Here is a 22,773-nt window from a genome sequence, read left to right on the forward strand (position 1 = left end):
TCAAACACTCAGAGGGCGCAGTGAAACCCGTGAAGTCACTTGAAGCTGTCTGCATCAAAGCCCTGACTACCTTGATCCCCAGCGTCTTCATCTCTAATCCTCGCAGCCACTCTGCCCACCCTCTTCACCCCATCCACCAGGGACCGCTCGTCCTCCCACGCAAAGCATAGCCGGATATGGCCTTCAAAGCTCACCCTTTCACCATCACCGGGTACCTCGAAGAGACCACCAGGTGCTACAATGACATTCTCCTCGGTCCTGCATCTCGCCGCTAGCTTGTCTGCATTCCATTTGGACCCTTCAGGTAACGCCAGCCAAACGAAGTAACCTCCCACTACTTCGCGATTGGGCTGCGGGAGAGTAAAGCCTAACGGGACGAGATGCGTTTCGATTGCTCTCATGAGACTTGCGTAGCGGCGTGCGTAGGCCGGTTGGAGCGTGTGGCGGATGTGTTTCGGCAGGGCGCCGGAAGTGAGTAAGTGCGTCATGTAGGTCGAGGTTAGTTGGCTTGGTGCGCCACCGGACCTTGTCGTGCCGCTGTGGGTATGGTGAGCATCTTGTCTGCCTATACAATAAACATTGTGAAGATATAGGAAGCACTTACCACTGACTGACCCCATAAGCGAACTTGGGCGTCCCTTCAACCCAGCCCACTCTCACCCCAGGTGCAACAATCTTGCTGAAGCTGCCGTTCGAACAAGCGTTGCCGAAACCATCGGCTCCATTCCGATCACTTCCTCCGTCAATGACCCGGTCAATGTCTGTCAGCCGTGGCAAATGCGCTCGCTCCATATCGTCAAGTGACCGCCCACTTCGCTCAGCAGCCGGCCATTGAAGGAAGTCGTATACATCATCTGCAACTAGCAAAGCATCATAATCCCTTGCTATCCGCACCATCTCCGTACGATGCTGCAAACTCATTGTTCTCGAACTCGGGTTCGCAAACGTGGGCACGCAGTAAATGATGTGCTTGTACACCTTCGCTCGCCTTCTGGCCAGTTTGTACCGTGGCCTATCCTTGCCCTCCGCTTTGGCTTTCTGTTCGCTCTCCTCAAGCTCCCGCCGCAGGTACGTCAAGTCAACCCCATCCTCATCTTCCGGCACCGCTCGCATCTTGCCCGCAAACCCTGCATCTTCAAATATTCGAAAGGCTAGAAAGTACGCTGGTGCTACGATCCAGATATTGCGCGTGTACTCTGGGTCCGTGTAGACGCTGAGCATGCAGCCCAAGTTCTGGCTGGCGCCGCCTGTGATACACAGTCTTGCTACATCCGAAGAGTAGGACTCACCTTCATGGTCGGCGGGTCGGTAGAATTCCGTAAGCCAGTTTGCTACTGCTTTTCGGCATGGTTCCCAGCCTGGGTCGGGACCGTACTCGAGAGCTTCGCTTGAGGTTGTAGGGTCCGAGAGCGCGGCGTTGGCGGCGTCTTGGAGGGCTTGCTTGGGGAATAGAGCAGGATTTGGCCATCCACGCATTAAGTTGATAGGAGACGGTTTAGTAAGGAGAGATTCTCCTTCCGGTGGAGCGTTGCCCATGATGGCCGTGGTGGTGGAGTGACGATGGAAAGGAAGAAAACCGAAGGATGGTACTTGCAGGATCAATGGAAAGCCTACAGTTCTCTCCCGTAACAACGCTACTTGGGGACTTCTACACCAAGCGATGGAACTTACCAGCCTGCGCATGAGAATGGGATGCAGGGGACGAGTGAGTACTGCTGGTTATAGTGGCCCAGCAACAGTTCGCAAGGCTGAGAATGAACGTACGCTACGTTATATGGACCGTGCACAGAGCGTACGCCACTCTCGCCATCATCCGCACTCTAAGCTCCCATCTCCTGCTCGAGCATGTTGTGCGAGCGCGTGCGAGGGAGGCCACGTACTATCCCGTACCCTCGCTAGCCTGATGTTTGGTATAGTATGAAACAGTAAGAGTAACGATTGGCGCCGAGAAGCCGAATACGAAACCGCGGCCGCTCCACCTCATGCATTACGTAGGAGCCCTGCAAGACGGACTGACGGGTACCAGACCAGCCTTTTGAAACGAACAGACGTATACCCTGCCTCATGTACCCGGCGTTGGCGCTGTTGCTACAAGTATAGGCGCTCTTCCAATATTCATTGTCTCCTGCCTCGATCCTTTCCTTTGTCTCATCTGTTGCCTTGCACGAGTGACGGTCGAGCAATAACCCAACATGGCCAACCGCGTCTCAGCACTCGATACCGCCAGCACGAGCAGGCCTCCACCACATATGCCATCCTCGGGCTCCGCAAGCCCTGCTTCCCCACGGCGACTCTCCCCGCCGGGCTCAAACTCGCGATCACCAGCTCGACTACATAAACCGATGGCAGCCAGTCACATGCGTGCGCCCTCGGGCCAGCATTTGGCATATCTTGAGCCAACACTTCCCGACTTGTCAAACGAACAACGAGGTGGTTGGCTACCGCCGCCGCCACCAATCGCAGCAGACGGAGCGTATGGACGGAGTTCTTCGGTAGACCGTTCGCGACCCATAACACCACAGAACAACAGCCGACCCGTGACACCAAATCTGCAAGTACCAGACCAGCTACCCGCGACACCACGATCTTCAGGGGAGATGGGCAGCGCCGAGCGCAAGAAGAAGCATGGCTGGTTTGGCAAGAGCAAGAAAGACAGTGACGGAGAACACGGGCCTACCGCCTGGATCGCGGGCCACTCGCAAACAACACCATATGACACCGACGCTCTGCTGGCTGGCAGGCCTTTGCAAGAACTGTGGGATGAATCAGAAACGGCCACCTGCTTCATCTACCTATACCAAAGGAACAGTGGGAAGAGCGCAAACTTCAAGCTCGATCCGGCAACCTTCGCTGCGAGCCCGGTATTAACGAGGCTGGCGTACGGTGATGTGGATATGCGCATGCAGAGATTGCAGCTGCACAACGGACGAGCTCTGCCCGAAACACATCTCTTCTTGCCCATTCGGCTGAATGCATACAATGCCCCGGCACCTACCGTCACTCCACCCAGCAAACACAGTAAGAAAGACTCAAGAGACTCGGACCACCACGATCCAGCCGTGGACGATATGCAAACGCTAGTCGACATCCGCAACTTCTTCGCCTTCCTTTGCGGCCAGGCGCTCATTGCTACCGAGCGCAAGAGCGGCATTTTCCAGATCTTCATGTCTATAGCCAGCATATTGAAGACGTACGAATTCAGCAACGTTGATGGAAGCACGTTCGGCGACGTAGCGAGTTCGAGCTTCGACAGTTACGTTGAGGAGCTTAATCTTGGCGATGTACGAAAGAGCCGCGAGAAGACCCTTGAGGCCATCGTTCTGGGTGAGCGCATGAAGAGTGTACTCCTGTACAATGAAGCTTTCACGCATGCGGTCGGCAAGCATGCCGAGCTCGTGGCGATGCGCAGTCCTACCTTCCGACTGATCAGTCCGATCACGCAGAACAGACTGATACGGGCTGCGATGGATTTGGAAAAGCGCGTTGCTTCGATATACCTCATCCTCGACTCATTCGAGTTTCCTTCCCTGTTCACTGGTATCATGAACAGCAAAGTCTCCGCAGAACGCAAGGAAGGCGTTCGCTTCGACGAGTGGAAGGACGCATGGTTCGGTATGCGCAAGTGGGTCATGAGCACGTATCAACAGCGTTATGGACATTGGCCGCCCAAGGCAAAGTCTAAGAAGAATGACTTGGAAACGAGTGGACTCAACCGGCTCGTGTTGAGAGATGTGTACAATGACATGAGCAGCTTGTACGACCTGCTAGTCGATCGAACGAACCTCACGACTCGGACCGTGGACGGTATAGACAGCAACAAGGCCGATCGAGAAGAGGCGACACCGAGAGCGCTGAGAGCAGTACTTAGCGAGTATGACCGCTCTAGCCCTCCGGTAAAGCCACCTGTACCATTCGACCTGCCATTGCTCCCGGACTTACGCACTACACGACCCGAGTACGGTACAGGCGACAAAAAGGCCGATCTGAAAGCCATCCAGAAGCGGCTCAAAGACGACGAGATCGCAAGGCTCTTACGACAGACCTACAACCCCGACGTCAGACCCAACCCGTTCATCGACGCATTCAGGGATATGGAGCACCGCGCCGCGCATCACTGCACCATCGCCGAACTCGTGGATTTGCGACTGGGCCAGTGGATCTTCGTCTACGTCGTCCTGCAGGCGCTGCCAATGCTAGCCTGTGATGCGCCGGGAGTAAAGTGGGGACAGGGAGTGGAATACTTCCTCTGCGAACCGCCAAAAGGCGGTGTACCCTGGTCCAGCGCTGACGCTGGGGCGAGCGGGCAGAGGGGCAGAACTTGGTTTAGTGTGGGTGACGGGGGTGGCGTTGTGAGTTTACCGAGTGATGTCGTGGAGCATGGGGTGGAGGGGATCTACCGACGGAGTCATTGTTGGCAAATGGCGGAGCGTTGGAGCGCGAGTAATCCTTTGCTGAACTCGGCGCTGCATGAGCAGGAGGCTATCAATGCTGAACAGTCGGCTGCTTTGGGTGACGGCTTACCTCCGCCGAGGTCGCTGTCGCCGCTACCGGATCCTTCAATGGTGGGTAATGGCATGCTGAGGCCCGACTCGAGAGGGGGTTCACCAATCAGAGGAGGCTCACCCATGGCCAACACCAAGCGGCATAGTAGTCTCGGCATAGGCTTGGAGGCCTTGCCCATGCCTGTAGGTGTTGTGCCTGATGGGAGGACGCCAAGTCCGGATGGCAAACCGAGGAATGTGCATCCTGTGGATGCTAGCAAGACTTTTGATGCGATACTTGCGGATGTGCAGGGTCAGAAGAAGGGGAAGAAGAGGTAGTTGTGTCAGCGGCCTCGCTTAGCTGTAGCCAAACCGACCTACCCTCACATGCAATCTCTGAGAGTCGATCTTCCAAATGGTCCTCATACCGATACTGAATCTGGGACAGACGAGCAAATGAATGGGTGGAACATCACTTTTGCTGGCATGCTTAATGCCGTGTCTACATTGCAGATACCTACGTCGCGAAAGCGGTTTCGTGAACCCGGTTGCCTCCCAAACGCCATGCCAAATCGCTTCACGCGCTGTAAAGGCAGCCTTAATGAGGCGCATGTGCGTCCTGCTGATGATGCAATGCCGGGTATCCTCTGCCGTTTCTATTTCGTGCCTTCCCTTCCCTGTGCTACCTGAAGCGCTCCCTGAGTGATGAACGAATGACAACAATTTGCACCAACTCCGAAAGAAAGTGTCAAGAGAGAGAGTGTCGTGCAAGACGAACGTGTTCGCCAGCCATGACGTCAAGCCATCGTTCACGAGGTCGAGTTGCCGCCGTTGGTGTTGTAGTAGCACACCGTATCGCCGAACACGTTACGGTTGTCAGCGCCCTTGACTGTGTTGCCATTGTCATCGATAATCATGTTGACAGCGGCCTTGGTCGTGACCGCGTACATGCTGACATGGCTGTTCTGAATGCGTATCATGTTCTCCTGGCAGTTCTGGCCCGGCACGCAGTCCTGCGTGTAACCGTTGAAGAAGCTGTACATGCCAGTAGACATGATCATGACATCGTTACTGTTCACTATGCGAAGCCCCCAGGCGTCCTTGCAGGGTACGTTGGTGCTGGTGGCGTCGGAGCCGGTGCAGATGGTGAAGGTGGGGTCATCGTAGGCGTTGTTGTACTGGAACGGCGTGGGCACCAATGGGTATGGCTGCATGTATGGCGTCTCCGTTTGGATGAAGCCGGCGAAGAGAGCCTTCACTCCGTCGAACTGGTAGTTATACATAACGCTGTGTTCAGAGGCGGTACCCCATAGCCAGACCGGACCTTGCGACTGGATGAGCATGCCGCGGGCGTTATAGACCGAGATTTGTCTGTTCAATGGGTCCTCCATGTCATGGTCTGCGGTCCAGAGCCAGACGTTCTCTAGATAGACGCCACCGGAGGATGGGGTTGCATGGAACATCATAAAGCCGGCAACGCAGTCTTGGTTGACGTCGGCACTTTGCTTCACTGCCGCGCAGTTGCTATAAAGCAAATTGGACCCGGCCGAGCCTCCCATGCGCACATGCGTATCCCAGATGCCGGACTTGCCTTGAGCCGAGTTGAGGTTCCACTCGATCATTATGGCGCCCGGGTTCGAGCCTTGCATTTCGAACAACATGTCACTGATTTCGACGTAGCCGGTCTGACCCGGGGTACCGATTTGCCATACTGGTGTTGGCTTCGTCGAATCGGTAAAGCCCGTGGCTAAGATGGTTGACCAGACTTCGCCGACAATCTTCACATTCTCGGGGACTACCACGGTCTGCGTGACGCGGTAGGTTGCATGGTCGAAATAGGCGATCTTGTTCTGGCTAGCGGCATTGTTCAAGAACGACTGCATGGCGCTGGTGTCATCGGTCGTGCCATCGCCCTTCAGACCACCGTCAGTGATAGCTGATAAGAACTGGCTAGCGTCAACCCTCTCGTACTGCGGCTTGGTGCGTGAGAAGATCTTGTTGCCTGCCGTAGTGAGTTGCGAGTTCTTCATGGGTGGCGTAAGAGCGCCTTGGGTAAGCTTCGGCGTGCCGCTATGGTCGTAGACGTTGCCAGAACCCCATGATACCACGGTGTTGCCACCTGCCAGGAGCTGGTTGCTGTTCACGTCAACGACTGCGTGCGTGGCACCAGTCATGTCACAGTTGTCGACAACTAGGGTCCCGCCTGTTGCTGGAACATTCCCGCTCAGCAGGAAGGCGGACTTGATGCCGTAGGTAACGCCGCTAAAGGTGCTGTCGGAGACGACTACAGACCCGACGGTCTGGTTGGTTGGGCTGTTGGACATGTCAATACCGGTACCGCAGTTGTTGAACGTCATGTCCGACAGTGTCCAGCCCCAGTTCCAGTTCATGAAAATGCCAGTTTGGCAGTTGTTGAAGGTCCAGTTCCTCGAGGTGAACTGCTGGTTGCCGAGGAAGGCGCCGTACAGGCCGCCTTCGAAGACAAGGTCGGCCATAAAACCACCACTGCCATTGTCCATGAAGATGCCTTGCTGCTTGGTGCCAGAGTTGGTGGACATCTTGAACACTATGTTCTGCAGGGATGTTGCTTGTGCGACTTGCCAGTGAATGCCCGCACCAGCCGCACCGCCTCCCCATTGCCTGATGTCAATCACAAAGTTGCGAACCTGGCGGAAGAAGTTGTTCTGGTTGATGTACCAATTGACGCCATACATGCCGTAAGGGTTAGAGTCAACCACAGCCATGCCCACAAAGTTTGACGCCGCGAGGAGAGTAGGCGGGTTGGTCGGATCGCCAATCATTTGGGTGTAGTATTCCATAATGATTGGTGTGCTGACGAGATACGTGCCTGCGGGGAAGTAAACACCGGCCGGCACAGTGGTCGAGGAGTTGCAGCCGACGCCACATCTGGTGAGGGATCCCGGGGAGCCGCTTGAAGCGTACGTAGCGTTGATGGCAATGTTGATAGCGTTGGTGTCATCGGTCACACCATCGCCCTTGGCACCAAAGTCCATGACATTGCGCCAGACGGGGTAGGAGGCATCAGGGTTGCCCAAGACTGGCCGGTTCTGGTGGAATTTGGGGTTGGCAAGCCAATAAGAAGAAGTGCTGGATACCGAGCTGGCGGCCTGCGGAGTAGGTGCTGCTGCTACTGGCGAGGGTGCGGTGAAAGAAAGGATGGCGCCCAGCGCCGCTGTAAGCAGCTTTGAGCTGCAGAACGAGTGCATGTTGGCTGATGCCGGAGGGCCTGTAACGAGTTGAGTGCTAAGAGTTCTTGCTGAATGAGTGATGTTGTTAGTGTCCTGCACCACAAGTTGGCTGTTGGCGGATGTGGAAGTCGGAGGTCGAAGCGTTGTCTGTCAAAGACAAGTGTCACTGGGGAAAAAAAGGTATTTGCGCGGTTCGCAGAACGCAGCAGTGAAGGAGTGTGTCGAGGCGTAGTGCCCGTGCCGAACGCAGGATGCCAAAGGGTGTTGTGCGGTCGACGCGTGAGCTTCAGCAAAGAATGACGCTAACGTGGATAATGCTATTGTCGGCAACACTGCTGGAAAGAGAACTTCACCACAACAATGAGCTTCCACACCCGCGACAATAGCAGCAGCAGCAGCAGTGAATGTAGAAGGCGGAACGCAGGTGAGCGGCGAGGGCAGTGGTGAAGCCTTTTGAGAGAGGCAGAAGTGCATTGCTGAAACGTTAGCTGCGTACCTCGTCGTGGGTTCCAACCAATCCCTTTCTGTTCTCTTAGCAAGACCGTCCAAACGAAATGCGTTTCAGGTACCCTTGAAGACCGCGCGCCGTTCGCAACGGGTCCATCTTTGCTCCTTATATCACTTTACGTCTGCTCTATTGGCCGCTTCAGTCCAGATGCTCGGCATATTCTGCACCGGTTACTGCTCATAACCATTTCTTTGTTGAGGCGCCGCAGCGTGAGCCTCATAGACGACCTTTCGGCGGCATGAACCGCCCCATGGCGCTAGACGAAGAAATGAGTGTCCGCAGCAATGCCTTTAAGGACCGCCCAGCCGACGAGACCCAACCCAAGCGTGGGACCAAGCGACTCGCTGCAGCAGGTGCGATTGGAAAAGCGCCGCTTGGATAGATCAGTGCCTAGTCGTGCACCGCTACGAACTTTGTGGATCAAAGGCTGCTTCTCGGCCCATTGCAGATGGCAAGGAGCGCTCTCATGCAACACCTATGCAAGAGATGTCGTCGCTTCTACAGCCATAGGGTTCGAAGCCCTGCGTTCGCTCAGGAGCCCGTTCGTCAACGGCGCCAACGCCACTGCCGTCGGAAGTACATACTAGCCACTGATTGGCTCACAGCAGGTCTGTGAAACGAACCCGCTACAAAGGTGCGCTTGGAACATCCCCTTGGGCGGCTGTCACTGGTACGGTCAACGTGACCCTTCATTAAGCAGTCACATTGGCTACGCGGCTTGTGGTTGTACTCACGGAACAGCCGAGGCAGGCGTGACCCATGGAAGCCGGGCAGGTGCACGCGGCGCCCTTACCGAAGCAAGCAGACAAGCTTTCTAGATCTGCGGGAGGAGCCAGGGATGTGGACCTCAATCCGAAACCACAGAAACATACGCGCAGCGATAACGTGAAGCAGACACAACTTACAACAGGGTCGCAATATGGCCATTGACGGTCGACGACATCTCGTAAGGTAATGTATCGGACGTGTTGCCGACGAAAGCGTACTACCTCTACAGTCCGCGTCTAAACCTTTAGCCACCCACCCAGAATCAAGAGCTGAACACACCAAGACCGACAGCCTCATCAGCGCCGCCGACGCATGCCTTGCTGCGCCGTTGACATATGCCACGACACCTTTAACACTTCTCATCCGTAGATCTACGCTAACATGCCATGGGCTTTGGATGGCATCAGTCCTTCTTGGTAAGCCCTCTCGTAACGTAGTACCAGACGCTACAAGATCTGGCGGTCGACCTCCTTGAGCATGTTTGGACGCTTTGTTGGGTTCGGTGCATGGCCGTGGTGCGGTGGATGCTGACCCGACACATCGGTCTGCGCCGATGTTGATGGCAACAGTAGCACCTTCAACAAAGGTCTGTACCTGTAGCTGCGTTCGAGACACTATACCCAGCGATTCAGGTGAGCGACGCTTCGTTATGGCCTCTTCATTGTCCGCTCGCGGCAAGCCGCAAGACATGCCTACTCAAAGCGGCCTAAGAGGCTACCAGCAAACAACGCCTTATCGGATGTATTGGCCATAACCGTTTCGTCACGCACATACGGCTAGGAACGACCCAACTTGGCCGCGCCATGCCGTACACAGCCCTTCAGACGTTGAACTTCCTTACACAACGCTACACACACAACTACGGCTGGGAACGGATGTATGCGTATCCGACTCAGCGTGGCAACAGCCACTACACCCAGTGCAGACTTCGAGCTGTACGGATGGAATCTGATCCGACTACCGCGCAATCCAGGAATTCAACACGCAAGCACAGCCGGAACAGACGGTCAGCGACGAAGAGGAACTTGGTGGTCTTCAAGCGAACGGGAGCTGGCAAGAGTCTCAATTGGTATGCCGAGAATCCACCGTGCGGAATGCCGAGTTGCAAGATTTGTGGGTACTTCATCGACAACTTCATACAAGAGCTTGAATTTGGGCCGTTGCCATTACGAATAGAGGCGTGACGCGTTCCCGGAAAGATTGACTGTAGACGTTGCTAGTTATCACTTACGGCTGTTCGCGGAACCCTTGCTGGGCTTCTTCCACGTCCTACCAGCTTTCCTCTCATCTCGCATCTCCAGCCGCTTTCTCTTCTTATTACTCAGCTTGCCTCCCTTCTTCTTCTCCTTCCTGCCTTCGTCCGCCGCATCCAAAGGCCCGTTCAGCACCTCAGCACCTCGCTTCTTAGCCGCCACTTTCTCCTTCTCACTCTCGAACCACGTCTTCTTCGGCCGAGCTTTGATCTCATCCTCATACTTCACCACGTTCTCCGCCCTTGTGATGTCACGCTCCGTCTGCTGCATCACCCGCTCTTCCTTTTCCTCACGCAGCACATCTTCGATCTCGTCATGGAGATCGTCGCAGCGCTTTTGCCACGCATCAGCATCCTCCTTGTCAACAGTCCGTTGGCGGACCTGCGCACCGTGAGCTTTGGCAGCTTTGACCGCAGCCTTGACGATCTTCCTATCCGGCTCTGCAGCAAGAGTGCAAGCGATACCTTTCCGTCCCGCCCGAGCAGTTCTGCCCACGCGATGGAGGTATATCTCGTGGGTCTGGGGTGCTTCATAGTTGATCACGGTCTCGATACCCTTAATGTCCAGACCACGAGACGCGAGATCCGTGGCTAATAGAAACGATGCTCGTCCGGAGCGGAATCTCTCAATTGCGTTGATGCGCTGCTCTTGGCTCATTGAACCATGCAGCTCCGCAGCCTTCAAGTCGCAGAGTGCAAAGATCACACGCACGCGGTGAGCCTCCTTCTTCTGCCGGAAGAAGATGATCACGCGGTCTCTGTGCACCTGCGTGCAAAGGTGCATCAGATAACCGAGCCGCTTCTCCTCTCTGCCGGGTCGCAGTCGGATGAACTCCTGAACCAGGCCAGATGCGCTGGCTTTCTGCGCATCGACCATGATTCGTACGGGTCGCTGCATGCCGACGCGGATTAGGTCGTCGACACGTGAAGTCATCGTCGCGGAAAAGAGCATGGTCTGACGACTCTTAGGTATCGTCTTCAGAATCTCGTTAAGCTCATCGGAGAAGCCTTCCTCAAGCATACGATCTGCCTCGTCAAGGACGAGGATTTCAATCTTATCGGTCTGAAAGGCGTTGTAATTGCGCATGAAGTCGATGAACCGACCCGGCGTGGCGATGACAATGTCTGGTCGTAGTTTGAGCTCTTTCTCCTGCTCTCTGAGATTCAGGCCACCGATGGCGCGGCCGAAAGTAATATCCGTGAATGCTGCCAACTTCTTCGCGACAGCCAGACACTGTAAAGCGAGCTCTCTCGTCGGCATGAGGATTGCAACTCGTGTGGTGGCGACCCGCTTGGGTCTGTAAAGCAAGCGCTCCAGGATGGGAATCATAAATGCTGCGGTTTTGCCGGATCCGGTCACTGCGCCTCCGACAATATCTTTGCCTTCAAGAGCAACTGGTATAGCCTTGCGCTGGATGGGCGTTGCTGCACTGAAACCTACGCTGGCCAGACCTTTCATGATGGGGCGTGAAAGGGACATAGCGCCGAAAGACGTCTCATTCTCTGGCTTCGAGGTGGTTTCTGGAGCGAAGAACGCAGCTTCTTTCTCTCGCTCCATGGCGTCTGTATCATCGCCGACAGCACCCGGCGACCCGGCCTCGGACTCTGCGCTTCCTCCAGGATCTACTTCATCGGCCTCCTCTTCTTCATTCTCATCGTCTTGCCCCAGGCCTTGCTGATCATGCGGTAACGGGTCTTCGTCAGATCCTGACTCATCCGCCACGTCGTCACCGTCCGCTTCGTTATCTTCAGTCGGAGAAGGTACCGTGGCGCCTACGGAATCTTCGTCGAATGGAATATCCAGTTGAGATGATAGACGCCTTCGCTTTCGGCCACTCATGAGCCGTTCGAAATCGTCATCTACTACATCTCCTTCTGCCCAACCATCGAAATCTGCCAACGCTTCTGTGCCGTCCGCAAACTCGAAGTCGGTATCAATATCCTCGCCATCGTCCCGCTTTCGTTTCTTGCCGGAGGGCTGCTTCTCCGGCTCGTCGCTCTCCTCGTCGGAAACGTCAGCATCGGAGAGTGTGTGCACCAAGTCATCATCATCAAATAGCATAGGGGCCATAATAGCGCACTTTGCAAAGTCTGCGGAATGCCGCGCACACAGTTGATCTGTAACAACGTTCGAGGTTCGATAATTGCTTGCATTGCGGGACGAATTCCGCGCCTTTGGCTCCCGGCGTTTGAAACAACGAAGTCTTCGCCAGCTTTTCATTCATTGAGATTGATCGAACACGCTGCTCCCAGAGGTCTGGCGGATCTCTGCAACGTGTCTCTGAAGATGAGGACAGCAAGCATGCCCGAGTCCAGTGACTTTCGTGGCACAGTGGCCGATACATTTCAGCTTTATCACTCCCACTCCTATCATACTCAGCCCATGCTATTCCCCCACGGGCAGTTCTCGGCGGCGAGGGCTGTAATGCGGAGAAGGTAACCCGGTAGTTGATATACTACAGGTAGGTGAACGGGGATGCGGTTGGACCGCTCCATAAGACGGAAAGTATATGTATGGCTTCGTGTCGTCCCTCTACTCCAAACTTCCGTCACTGTCCTCTCTACCGTCCCCTATTGTCATTATCTACTATGGCTTCGACTCAACAAGCGTCAGAGCTTCCGGACACCCCTACGCTCCCAAATACTCACTCTGGCATCCCGACCCGTCTACTGGACAAGGCACGGCGGGCAAAGACATTAATCTGGCAGGGCAGAAGCGTTCCGGCGTCCCAAATTCCTCGGACGGAACCCGCCCTACCGCAGGGAGTTTCAAGGACGACCTTCAACACAGCCATTGTCGAGCTTACCCAGCAGCTGGGTGCTGCAAATGTTGAGCTCAACGACAAGCCAGCGGTCGACAACGGCTGGTACATGGAGCACCCCAATACGCATGACATGATGCACGTCACTGACGAGGACGCATTGGTCGCGTCTGCGGCCGTGTATCCTTCCTCCACCGCAGAAGTACAGTTGATCGTACGCTGGGCCAACCAATATCGCATCCCTATCTTCCCGATCTCGATGGGCCGCAATCTGGGCTATGGTGGCGCTGCGCCACGTGTGCGTGGTAGCGTTGTGGTCGATCTCGGCAAGCGCATGAGCAACATTCTTAACATTGACCCTGATGACTATACCTGCCTGCTTGAGCCTGGTGTTTCCTTCTATGCGCTATATGAAGCCATCAAAGCCAAAGGGTATGACCACATGTGGGTCGACACGCCTGACCTTGGTGGTGGCTCCGTGATTGGCAATACGCTAGACCGCGGAGTCGGTTATACGCCGTACGGCGACCACTGGGCCACGCATGCCGGCCTCGAGGTAGTGCTTCCTACTGGCGAGATAATTCGGACAGGGATGGGCGCGCTACCGGGCAGCAACACCTGGCAAGCCTTCCCCTACGGCTTTGGACCTGTCCAGGACGGCCTGTTTTCGCAGAGCAATTTCGGCATCGTAACGAAGATGGGTATGACGCTCATGCCGAACCCAGGCGGACACGAGAGCTTCATGTACGCTTTCGAGCGAGACTCGGATCTAGCGCCACTGATCGAGATCATCCGTCCTTTACGTATCTGCAACGTCCTCGAGAACGTGGCTCAGGTGCGATCGGCTGTACAGACAATTGCCGTGCAAGGCCGGCCACGGACAGACTTCTTCACAGGTTCTGGCGCCATCCCGCAAGAGGTGATTGACAAAGAGGTCAGCAAACTACCGTGCGGTAAATGCGCCTGGCTATACTACGGTATGTCGTATGGTCCAGCCTATATTCGGCAGTACAAGCTCGATGCAATCGACAAGGAGTTCAGGAAGATCCCCGGAGCCCGCAAGGTCGACCCGCAGACGATACCGCGAGATAACTACTTCTGGTCTCGCGATCAGATTGCGGCTGGTGTGCCCGACCTCGAAGAACTGCTTTGGTGCAACTGGGTGCCGAATGGAAGCCACATCGCGTTCAGCCCAGTTTCGCCAATCCGAGGGAAGGACGCTAAACAGCTCATGGAGCTAGCTAGGAGGAGGCATACCGAGCATAAGATAGACCTCTTTCCTGCTTTCTGCGTCGGGTTACGAGAGATGCATCTGATCGTCGAGATTGTCTTCGACAAGACCAAGCCTGAGGCGCGTAAGGCGGCGATGGATTGCATGAGGGGTATGGTTGACGATGCGGCCAAGCTTGGCTATGGAGAGTCAGTTGGAATGCATGACCTTGCAATCTACAGTTGGCTGACGGAGAGCAGATACCGCACGCATCTTGCATTGATGGACCAGGTCGCCGGCACGTACAATTGGAACGATAATGCGTTAATGAAGCTCAATGAGCGACTCAAGGACGCACTCGACCCGCAAGGAATCCTGGCACCAGGTAAGAGCGGCATCTGGCCCAAGCGTTATCGAGCCCGGGGTTGGGAGATGGGCGTTGGCGATGAAGGCGTTGAGGGAAAGGGTGTTGAGCCCGAAGCGGGATCGGTGAGGCTTTAAGTCGGATGTATTCAAGTGTCTCATTATGGGAATTGCTAGTGAAGGAACGTACATCATCCTAGACGTTCCGTGCAAGCTCAGCCATGCGCCAACACCATAAGTCGTTCGCAGATATACCCAAACTTCGCTTCCAACGTCTGCAAGCAGCTCTACCAAACTGGGTATCTCGAAGTCACTACCTATAGCTTCGGTGTCGAATCCTGCTTCAACCGGACCACGCCCTGTGCTAATCGTTAGCATTGCACAACGTATACGGTAGATCAAGGTTCTGAAGCGTACCTCCTGCACACAAGTCGCGATAAGTTTGCCCTCCTTCGTATACATCCTCTGATGCACCAGTCCCCTCCCATCCCCACTCCACGGACTTTCGCATTCGGTGAACATCCACTCGTCGGCACGGAACTCCTTGGGCGCATGGAAATAAATGGTATGATCCAAACTCACCATCATGCCCACCTCCGCCGGACTCTGCTCCTTCGACCTCCACTTTACATTGCCCTGGCTGTCAACCTCAACATTATTCAGCGCGGCAATGACATCTTCGTCCATTCCCTCCATCCTACGCAACTCCTGCGGCGACATCTTCTTCAGCCGCTCGACCGTTGAGGCTGTGATACCCAGCTTGCCGCCACCGGACTCCTTGTTACTTTTAGGACTCGTCGAATACCTCCAAAGCTTATGCACTCGCGACACGGTGCCGATGAAGTACGAGTCGCTCATATAAGCCAATGCGCTCAGGTGCGCCTGATAGCCTCCTTCCGCACTAATCCGGCCTCGAGCCTTGATCCACTGCCTCGTCCGTTTCTCATGCGGGCGTGGAGAATCGTCGTTCAGTATGTCAATCCTCTGACTCTGGAACGGACTACTACTGCCCCTCAAGATATCCTCCTGCGTCTGCGTCTCACTCGGCGCAGGTACGACAGGCATATGTGCTGCATGCTGCACTAGCTTCTTGCCTCCGCTTCCCTCGCGCACGAAGCTGAGGGTCGTGGTGAAGATAGGCTGGCCTCGCTGACGTGCTTGTACCGTTCTCGTGGCGAAGCTGCGACCTTCCCGCACATGCTCAACATGGTAGATGATCGGAATCTCAGCATTGCCGTTAAGGACGAAGTAGCAGTGCATGCTGTGAACGACGAAGTTGGCTGGTACCGTGCGTTGAGCGGCCGCGAGACATTGCGCAATGACCGCGCCGCCATAGATACCGCGTGCGCCTGGTGGGTGCCATAGCGGACGAGTATTGGTAAAGAGATTAGGATCGATGTCGGCAAGGTGATTCAGTTCTAGCACATCTTCAATGGGCGACTTGCTATCGGAAGGGGGAGGCGGCTTGATCAACGTGGGATAATTCTTCGACATGGCGGAGCGTAGCGTGTGAGTCTAATGCTATGACAGAAGAGCACGAATCATGATATTGTTGTGGTATGTATCCTATATGTGTTCACTCATCTCATTGCGGTTCCGGAAAGTTGAGCGCAACTTGCCTGCCAGTCGAGCCGAGGTGTGACTGACCGAGGGATCGGCATGCAGCGGGTGCTGATCATCGCCTGTGGATCGGTATCTGGCTCGTTGGAAGTAACGCGGAAGAATGATATTGTCTGTACATTATGGCAGTATACAACAAGTCCCTCGCCGCCAGTGTAGTCAGGTGTCCAAATGCCGCCATGTCTCACCCCTGCACGCCCTCGTGAACATAGAATCGTAAGCCGCCCCTCCGGACCACGCGAGTGCCGTCCAAACGCCAGTCAAAAGATCCGAACAGCCGGCCAATGCTCCATATCCCTCATACATGCACAGCTTGATGCAAAAGATCGCTTATAACGCCACAGAAAATCACTGGTCTTCAGCTCTGCTCAGGATTGAGTGGGAACGGCAAGATGGGAGCGCTGTAATGCCAGCGCCAAATCCTGTTCCGAAAAGTACTCATGATCGTGTGCTGTTACCATATTGTATGGCTGTACACTCAATCGCCGATCTTCTGCCGTCCGGGGTCGTGACTTAGCTGGAGGTTGCTCACGCGACTGCACACGAGAGAGACCAACTGCGGAGGCGTCAGCATTAGGTATGTCGACTTATGCTCGTTTCACTCGTTATAGGGACTTGACTTACCATTGGCGACATCGTCGTCTCCCTCCGCCTCCTCCTCCGTGCTGAGTCTCGGCTGCATGGCTACGCCGAATTCTCTTGGTCTGGTACCAGCCTTCTCTGCCTCTGCGCCATTGCTTACAACACTGTTCGCCCTGCTACTCTTCCCGCCAAAACTCTTCCTACTGAACAGACTGGGCGCGCGGCTCGGTACACGGCTAGGCGCCCGCGTGCCTCCCGGACTGTAGGTGCTTTGGTAACTCTTCCTTCTCCAAGCATCTGCGAATGAGAACGCCTCAAGCTTCTCCTTGTGTTCCTTAGTGGGCGGCTTACGGTATTTCGGTCTAGGCATAGGCTCGCCTGGCGCATAAACGTTGCTTGGCCAGCGCTCCTGAGATGGAGATGAGTTGTTCGAACTAGTCTTGGACAGCGAGGAGTCGGTGCGAGACTTGGGCCGGAAGAGAGCCTTGGCTTTCTCGCGGAAGGGCATGGTCAGCACCTGTTCACGCCTTTGATCCTGGTTACTGGAAGTGCGGATAGCCAAATGAATTGCGGTAGACTTTCAGGTCACTGTGCAGAGACAGCCTTGCCGAGATATACTCTCTGATCCGGCGTCTCCGAGACCATCAAGTTATCAGTCGCCCAGTCGTTGCCAATGAAGATGTGCTCTGCGGACTGGCGCGGCTTTAAGGCGGAGTCACGGTGATGATGAAAGTTGGAGGTAGGATGTGGTTGATCAGTGGACTTGGCGTCCATATGGCATTACTACATCTGTTCAGCAGGCAACGAAGTGGATATCGCAACTCGTATACCCTCAAGCAGATAGTGAAGGCTATAGAAGTAGCAAGTCAAAGTGAAGAGAGACCCACGAGATCAGAAGTGGGGCGAACTTGGCGAAGGGAGTCGGCACGGTTAGAAGTTACCTTATATTGTAAACGTAAGCCCGCATTGGCCGCCGCCATGGAGGAGCCAAGGAGAGTACTTGCCGGCAGGGGATATACTAATGTCGACGTCCCAGCTGTAGCCGTTCGGGCGGTGGTCATCGACGGCTTTCCCGGATCCGGATTTGCTGCTGACTGCGAACAGATCCGATTCACATGGAACGGTGATGAGACGCTGCAAGATGCAGGTACAGTTATAAGGCTAGAGATGGCGTGCAGATGGCGGGAAGTCGGCGTGCCGAAAACTGCCGATGCACATGGCAGTGTATGTTGTCGCGCGGTGTGCAATTCAGACTGATGATTGTCATCGTTATTAACTACTGACCCTGCCAGACCAGTATACTCGTAGATGTTGACATAGCCAATTCTGACGCGAATTGATAAGCCAGAAGAAATGCCTTCGGCGAAGGTATGTCTCGAGTCCTTACGGAGGAGTGCGCGGCCCTAGACATCATCTCGTCTCCCGCTTCTCCCGACAGACAGACAGCAGGCCTGCCTAACATCAAAGAGGGTGCGATTCTACGCGCCAGCTACTTGAGATCTCACATGAATGGAAAAGCATAGCTGTCGCTGTCACTGCGGGATCGCCATGGTACCCTTGTGACGACACCGTACATCGTCATGGGTCGAGATCTCACCCCACCACGACGGAGGGAGCCATGAAGGCTGCCTCTTGCGATCTCCTCTCGCCCATGCTCGTTGGACCACCAGTGAGCTTGTTGCTTCTTCTTGCTCGGCCAAGCCTTCAACGCTGTCAATCCGAAGCTTACTGTCTGAGTCTTCACTCGACTGAGCTTTGCTGTCCATTCACTTGCAGCACGTTCGTCCGCGACGGCCCGTAGTCACGCACACCTTTTGCACGCTTTCATTTCCCATGAGGTAGGCTGCATGTCCGCCAAAGAGCTTCAGTTTTCACAAGCATGACGTAGCGTGTGCGCGCATGCCCCGCCTATACAAAGGCCTACAACATCGACCGTTTCAAGCTTGCATCTTTCCGAGCCAACAACCCCTGCAACATAAACAACAGTACTCAGCAGACACCAAAGATATACAGTCAAGATGTCGATCAATTCAATCAAGGATATGCTCAGCTTCACGCCGCAAGGCTACCGCGAGGACCCCAACATGTACGATCGCGACACCATCTACACATCCACCCTACAACCAGGCTGATGTATTGACACTGACAATGCGCAGTCCGAGCAAGCCTCAAGAACTCGGCGCGGGGAACACCGCAAATCTGAACACTGTGAAGGATGTCGACCCGGGCAACGCCAATGTGACCCGTCAAATCCTCAACCCTGGCGGCGAAAAGTACGATGAGGCACGTTACGGCACGACTGCGCACGCCGACGGCCCTCTCAACATTGCTACTTCCGGCACTCAGCTCCACTCCGATATTAACGCCTCCAGCTCCGGCGCCACCCTGACAACGCACCAAGGCGTAGACACACAGAACAAGGGTGTGCTCAAGCAGATTCTAAACCCGGGCGGCGACAAGTACGACAGCCATCGCTACGAGCCGACCGCACAGTCAGACGCGCCTTTGGGTATCGCAACCGCGGGGACCGGCTTCGCAGGTCAGCACGAGTCTTTGCCTGGCCAGGGCCGGCAGGGATTGTAAGTAGATTCGTTATTATATAGATACCACAACGCGATGTTTTATGACTTTGTCTTACATGTTGGTGTTGTACTAGAGAGTCGGCCGGAATTCAAGCAAGTGAACCAACCGCCTCCAGTGTTCCAGGTACGCTTACGCAACTACACGACCATAATGGCGGAGTCAGCGCTATGAGCATCAAGTCGGGTATGCAGGGTCCGTACGCGAGGGGAGCTCACAGAGGGTTGGCAGGCACCTCGCAGGGCTTGCCTGACCGCAGTGCGCAGCAAGGGTACGTCTACGTCTTTCTTTTCCGTTTGATGGAGGATTGACAAGTACAAGGTCTTCTGGGGGGCGCGTTTTCCCGTTGAGTGGCGGAGTTGTCCCCGCGAGCAACGTCGACCCGGCGCAGAGATATGGCGCCGATGAAGCAGTCAGGCAGGATCCCGCGAGAGGCCTTCAGTCACACCCCGTACGTGACGCGGCGCTAGAGGGCGCTGGTGCCGCCACTCCGATGGCTGGTGGCGAAGTCCTCTCTGGCAGTGGAAGCAGACGGCCGGAAAATGATATTCCGAAGCCAGGATACGCCGGCACTAGCAAGCCAACGGGTGACTTCCTGGGCAGGAGCATATCGCCAAGAGACATCCCAGCTGATCCGTATGGGTACCACAAGCCCGACGAACAGCCTGTGGAGGGATATTACCATCACGTGCCTGGTCCACATGGTAAGCCGCGTGCGATATGTGGTGGAATTAGTTGCAGCCACTGACTCGATGTCGCAGCAACGGACATTGCGAACGTGTTAGACCCCCATGTACCTGGCGAGTATCCCACAGAGGATGGCGAAGATCGGCACAAGGTTGGATATCCAGCAGCTGGGCTTGGCGCGGTTGGTTTAGGAGCTGCAGGCTACGAAGCAAAGAACGAGCAGTTTGGGCCTTCCACTACGACTAGAGGTGTCGAACCCAGCAGTCAGGGCTACCACGACACGACCACACAAGCCGTATTCCCGGCCTCAGCTCAGACCGCCTCGATGCAGCAACCTCAACAACAGTACGCTCGCGACGCAGCGGTCGCTGGAGGGGTCGGCGCGGCTGGTTTAGGAGCCGCAGGTTACGAGTCGAAGAATGATCGTTTTGAGCCTTCCGCTACGGCTGAAGCCGTGGTGCCAAGCAGTCAGGGCTACCACGACAGTACCACCAAGCCCGCATTCCCGGCAGCAGCTGAGACGGCCCCGGTACAGCAACACCAGCAACACCAAGCTCGCGACGCAACTGTCGCTGGTGGCGTCGGCACTGCTGGTGTTGGTGCGTATGAGACAACCAGGGATCGCGGCGACACAGGGCCTGCGCCTAACACCGTGGGGCCGCATTCAAGCGATGTGTTGAACGTTCTCGATCCCAGAGTACGACCTGAGCCGGAGAAAATGAAGGACCATACTACCGCAGGCCCTTACTCGAGCGACATGGCAAACAAGGTCGACCCTCGTGTACAATCAGACCCAGCGAAGGCGCAGTCAAACGAGTCACATTTTGGCCGTGATGCTGCCCTCGCTGGCGGTGCAGGAGCGGCCGGCGTCGGTGCGTACGAGGCGGAGAGGAGCCGGCAGGACACCGGGCCAGCCTCTAAGACGATTGGGCCGCATGACAGCAATGTCGCCAATGTTCTCGACCCTCGAGTCAAGCCGGAGCCAGAGAAGATGAAGGATCAGACAACCGCGGGACCATACAGGAGCAACATTGCAAACCGGGCAGACCCACGTGTTGAGCACCAGCCGACCAAGACGGCGGTCAAAGAGGCCAGGAAAGCCGAGACTCATACCAGTCACAGCGCCGAAACCAGCATGGCCACACCCAGCTCGGCAACATCTGGTGAAGATCCTCGCCCAGCCAAGCAGGAGCTCATCGATGCCATCAACCGCAATGAAGGGCACGATAAGCATGGACACAACGTGCTCCACAAGAGTGAGAAACAGCAACTAAAGCATGAGCATGACCTTGAGAAGGCTCGCGAGAGGGAAGCTGAGATTGGTGGAGATCGCGGGGAGCACAAGAAGGAGGGACTACTGTCAAAGATTCTGCACCGAAGCTCTGGTGAACACCGGAGGTAGGGAGCGAATCCAACGCACTGAGAACGCTCATTGTGGCGGCGGTACCACGCCGCTGGTTTACTACTTCTCGCATTTTTAGCGTTGCTTGACTACTCACTTATGAACTCAGGAACGATGATACCTTTATAGGTCTGTAGCGTTCTGTAGTCGGCCCGCATTTTGTTCGCTGCAGTCCTCCCTGAATTCGTACCACCGCTCGCTTCTTCATACAGTGCTGGTGGTCGGCACGCACGGCGATACGGCATTACTCGCTTCGCACTGTGCCTCCGCATGACGGAATGGAGTCGCAGATTGCGTGTTCGGCCAGGGTTTTCCATACCAGACCTCACCTCTAACCAGATTACACCTCACTCGTCGTCATCTCCTCGCACGAAGGGATTCTCAATCTCTTCGCTGCCATCGACAGGCGAGATGAGAACAAGCAATGTGCCTCGAGCAACAAGCAAGCCCAGAGAGCGCGTGCTCAGGTTGCCTTCGTCATCTACAGACTCGTCAGTCGTAGGTACCTGTTCCATGCACGTCGACGACCATACCTCTAGTGATCTCTTTGACATTGTCAAGGACCAGGTTCATCAATTGGTCGTATCCTTTGAGTAGACCGGTTACTGCAGTTTCGTCAGAACGGGCTGAAAACGAGCAATGAGTGTCAGGCCTTACCTTCCCGGCCACCGTTGAACTTGACGGTTATGTCCTTGTCCATGTATTTGGTTAGGTCAAGAATGTTTTCCTTCTTCCGGTCCGCGCTCTGCGCCTGACTTCCACCACGTCCGCCACGGTCAGCGCCACCGCCGCGGCCGCCTCGATCACCACGACCACCACCACGCCCTCCGCGAAATTGACCCCTCTCGGACATCCTTGTCGATTTCTACGTCCGGCACATTGGCAATGCAGCGCTCTCCGCGCCAGATCTGAACAGCAGCTCACGTGGTGAAATTGCTAGTGCTTAAATTACTGCCAAACATTTGGGGGCTTTTTGCCGGTACGGCGAAGCTCGGGCCACACACACCGAGATGCACGTCGGAGGGGATGGCTCCTCACACTCCTCTGCTCGATGTGCTGCGCTTCGAACAACGTGGCTGCATGAGCGAATCTAGCACCGCATAACAGATAGGTTCTTGTATGCCGGCGACTGAGTTTATACACAGGCAATGCAGTTCTACAGCGGGCCGTCGTCGGCCTTCTCTCACCAGCTCGGCTTCGGAGGCGGGCGGGGTGGTGCGGCCTTGCGGGAACGTACCGCCGCCGGCGACGCCTCGTGGACTCAGCCTTGAGGGCTGAGTCCTTTCCGCCCTTTCTCCTCTCCGCCTTCTCACTCCCACACCTGGCCTGTCCCCTCTTAGTACATTTCC

At 55.5% G+C, this 22,773-nt stretch overlaps 9 protein-coding genes across 9 annotated transcripts; 3 read left to right on the forward strand and 6 right to left on the reverse strand.

Annotated features, from left to right (window-relative positions):
- Positions 1 to 35: 35 nt before the first annotated feature.
- On the reverse strand, positions 36 to 1,476 carry BAUCODRAFT_77716 (uncharacterized protein; the record flags this gene model as incomplete). The annotated part of the gene is made up of 2 exons (XM_007682269.1): positions 36 to 537; positions 605 to 1,476. The coding sequence occupies 2 exons, from the start codon at positions 1,474 to 1,476 to the stop codon at positions 36 to 38; spliced, it is 1,374 nt and encodes a 457-aa protein (XP_007680459.1).
- Positions 1,477 to 2,357: 881 nt separating this feature from the next.
- BAUCODRAFT_78565 (uncharacterized protein) lies at positions 2,358 to 4,820 on the forward strand (the record flags this gene model as incomplete). The annotated part of the gene is made up of 1 exon (XM_007682337.1): positions 2,358 to 4,820. The coding sequence occupies one exon, from the start codon at positions 2,358 to 2,360 to the stop codon at positions 4,818 to 4,820; it is 2,463 nt and encodes an 820-aa protein (XP_007680527.1).
- Positions 4,821 to 5,290: 470 nt separating this feature from the next.
- Positions 5,291 to 7,708, reverse strand: BAUCODRAFT_77982 (glycoside hydrolase family 55 protein; the record flags this gene model as incomplete). The annotated part of the gene is made up of 1 exon (XM_007682288.1): positions 5,291 to 7,708. One exon carries the CDS (start codon positions 7,706 to 7,708, stop codon positions 5,291 to 5,293), a length of 2,418 nt encoding a protein of 805 aa, XP_007680478.1.
- Positions 7,709 to 10,189: 2,481 nt separating this feature from the next.
- Positions 10,190 to 12,289, reverse strand: BAUCODRAFT_27693 (uncharacterized protein; the record flags this gene model as incomplete). Its single annotated transcript, XM_007682121.1, has 1 exon — positions 10,190 to 12,289. The coding sequence occupies one exon, from the start codon at positions 12,287 to 12,289 to the stop codon at positions 10,190 to 10,192; it is 2,100 nt and encodes a 699-aa protein (XP_007680311.1).
- Positions 12,290 to 12,807: 518 nt separating this feature from the next.
- Positions 12,808 to 14,691, forward strand: BAUCODRAFT_78266 (uncharacterized protein; the record flags this gene model as incomplete). Its single annotated transcript, XM_007682313.1, has 2 exons — positions 12,808 to 14,399; positions 14,451 to 14,691. The coding sequence occupies 2 exons, from the start codon at positions 12,808 to 12,810 to the stop codon at positions 14,689 to 14,691; spliced, it is 1,833 nt and encodes a 610-aa protein (XP_007680503.1).
- Positions 14,692 to 14,870: 179 nt separating this feature from the next.
- On the reverse strand, positions 14,871 to 16,047 carry BAUCODRAFT_126390 (uncharacterized protein; the record flags this gene model as incomplete). Its single annotated transcript, XM_007682566.1, has 2 exons — positions 14,871 to 14,912; positions 14,971 to 16,047. The coding sequence occupies 2 exons, from the start codon at positions 16,045 to 16,047 to the stop codon at positions 14,871 to 14,873; spliced, it is 1,119 nt and encodes a 372-aa protein (XP_007680756.1).
- A 478-nt stretch (positions 16,048 to 16,525) lies between these two features.
- BAUCODRAFT_287697 (uncharacterized protein) lies at positions 16,526 to 17,419 on the reverse strand. The gene is made up of 2 exons (XM_007682567.1): positions 16,798 to 17,419; positions 16,526 to 16,729 (listed from the first exon to the last, which is right to left on the reverse strand). The coding sequence occupies exons 1-2, from the start codon at positions 17,261 to 17,263 to the stop codon at positions 16,542 to 16,544; spliced, it is 654 nt and encodes a 217-aa protein (XP_007680757.1). The 5' UTR covers positions 17,264 to 17,419; the 3' UTR covers positions 16,526 to 16,541.
- A 2,170-nt stretch (positions 17,420 to 19,589) lies between these two features.
- Positions 19,590 to 21,485, forward strand: BAUCODRAFT_38462 (uncharacterized protein). Its single transcript, XM_007682214.1, has 2 exons — positions 19,590 to 20,039; positions 20,097 to 21,485. The coding sequence occupies exons 1-2, from the start codon at positions 19,829 to 19,831 to the stop codon at positions 21,422 to 21,424; spliced, it is 1,539 nt and encodes a 512-aa protein (XP_007680404.1). The 5' UTR covers positions 19,590 to 19,828; the 3' UTR covers positions 21,425 to 21,485.
- A 112-nt stretch (positions 21,486 to 21,597) lies between these two features.
- Positions 21,598 to 22,526, reverse strand: BAUCODRAFT_287708 (uncharacterized protein). The gene is made up of 3 exons (XM_007682568.1): positions 22,082 to 22,526; positions 21,958 to 22,029; positions 21,598 to 21,905 (listed from the first exon to the last, which is right to left on the reverse strand). The coding sequence occupies exons 1-3, from the start codon at positions 22,275 to 22,277 to the stop codon at positions 21,772 to 21,774; spliced, it is 402 nt and encodes a 133-aa protein (XP_007680758.1). The 5' UTR covers positions 22,278 to 22,526; the 3' UTR covers positions 21,598 to 21,771.
- Positions 22,527 to 22,773: the final 247 nt, after the last annotated feature.

The sequence above is a fragment of the Baudoinia panamericana genome, assembly GCF_000338955.1.
Source record: "Baudoinia panamericana UAMH 10762 unplaced genomic scaffold BAUCOscaffold_13, whole genome shotgun sequence".
NCBI classification, from domain to species: Eukaryota; Fungi; Ascomycota; class Dothideomycetes; order Mycosphaerellales; family Teratosphaeriaceae; genus Baudoinia; species Baudoinia panamericana.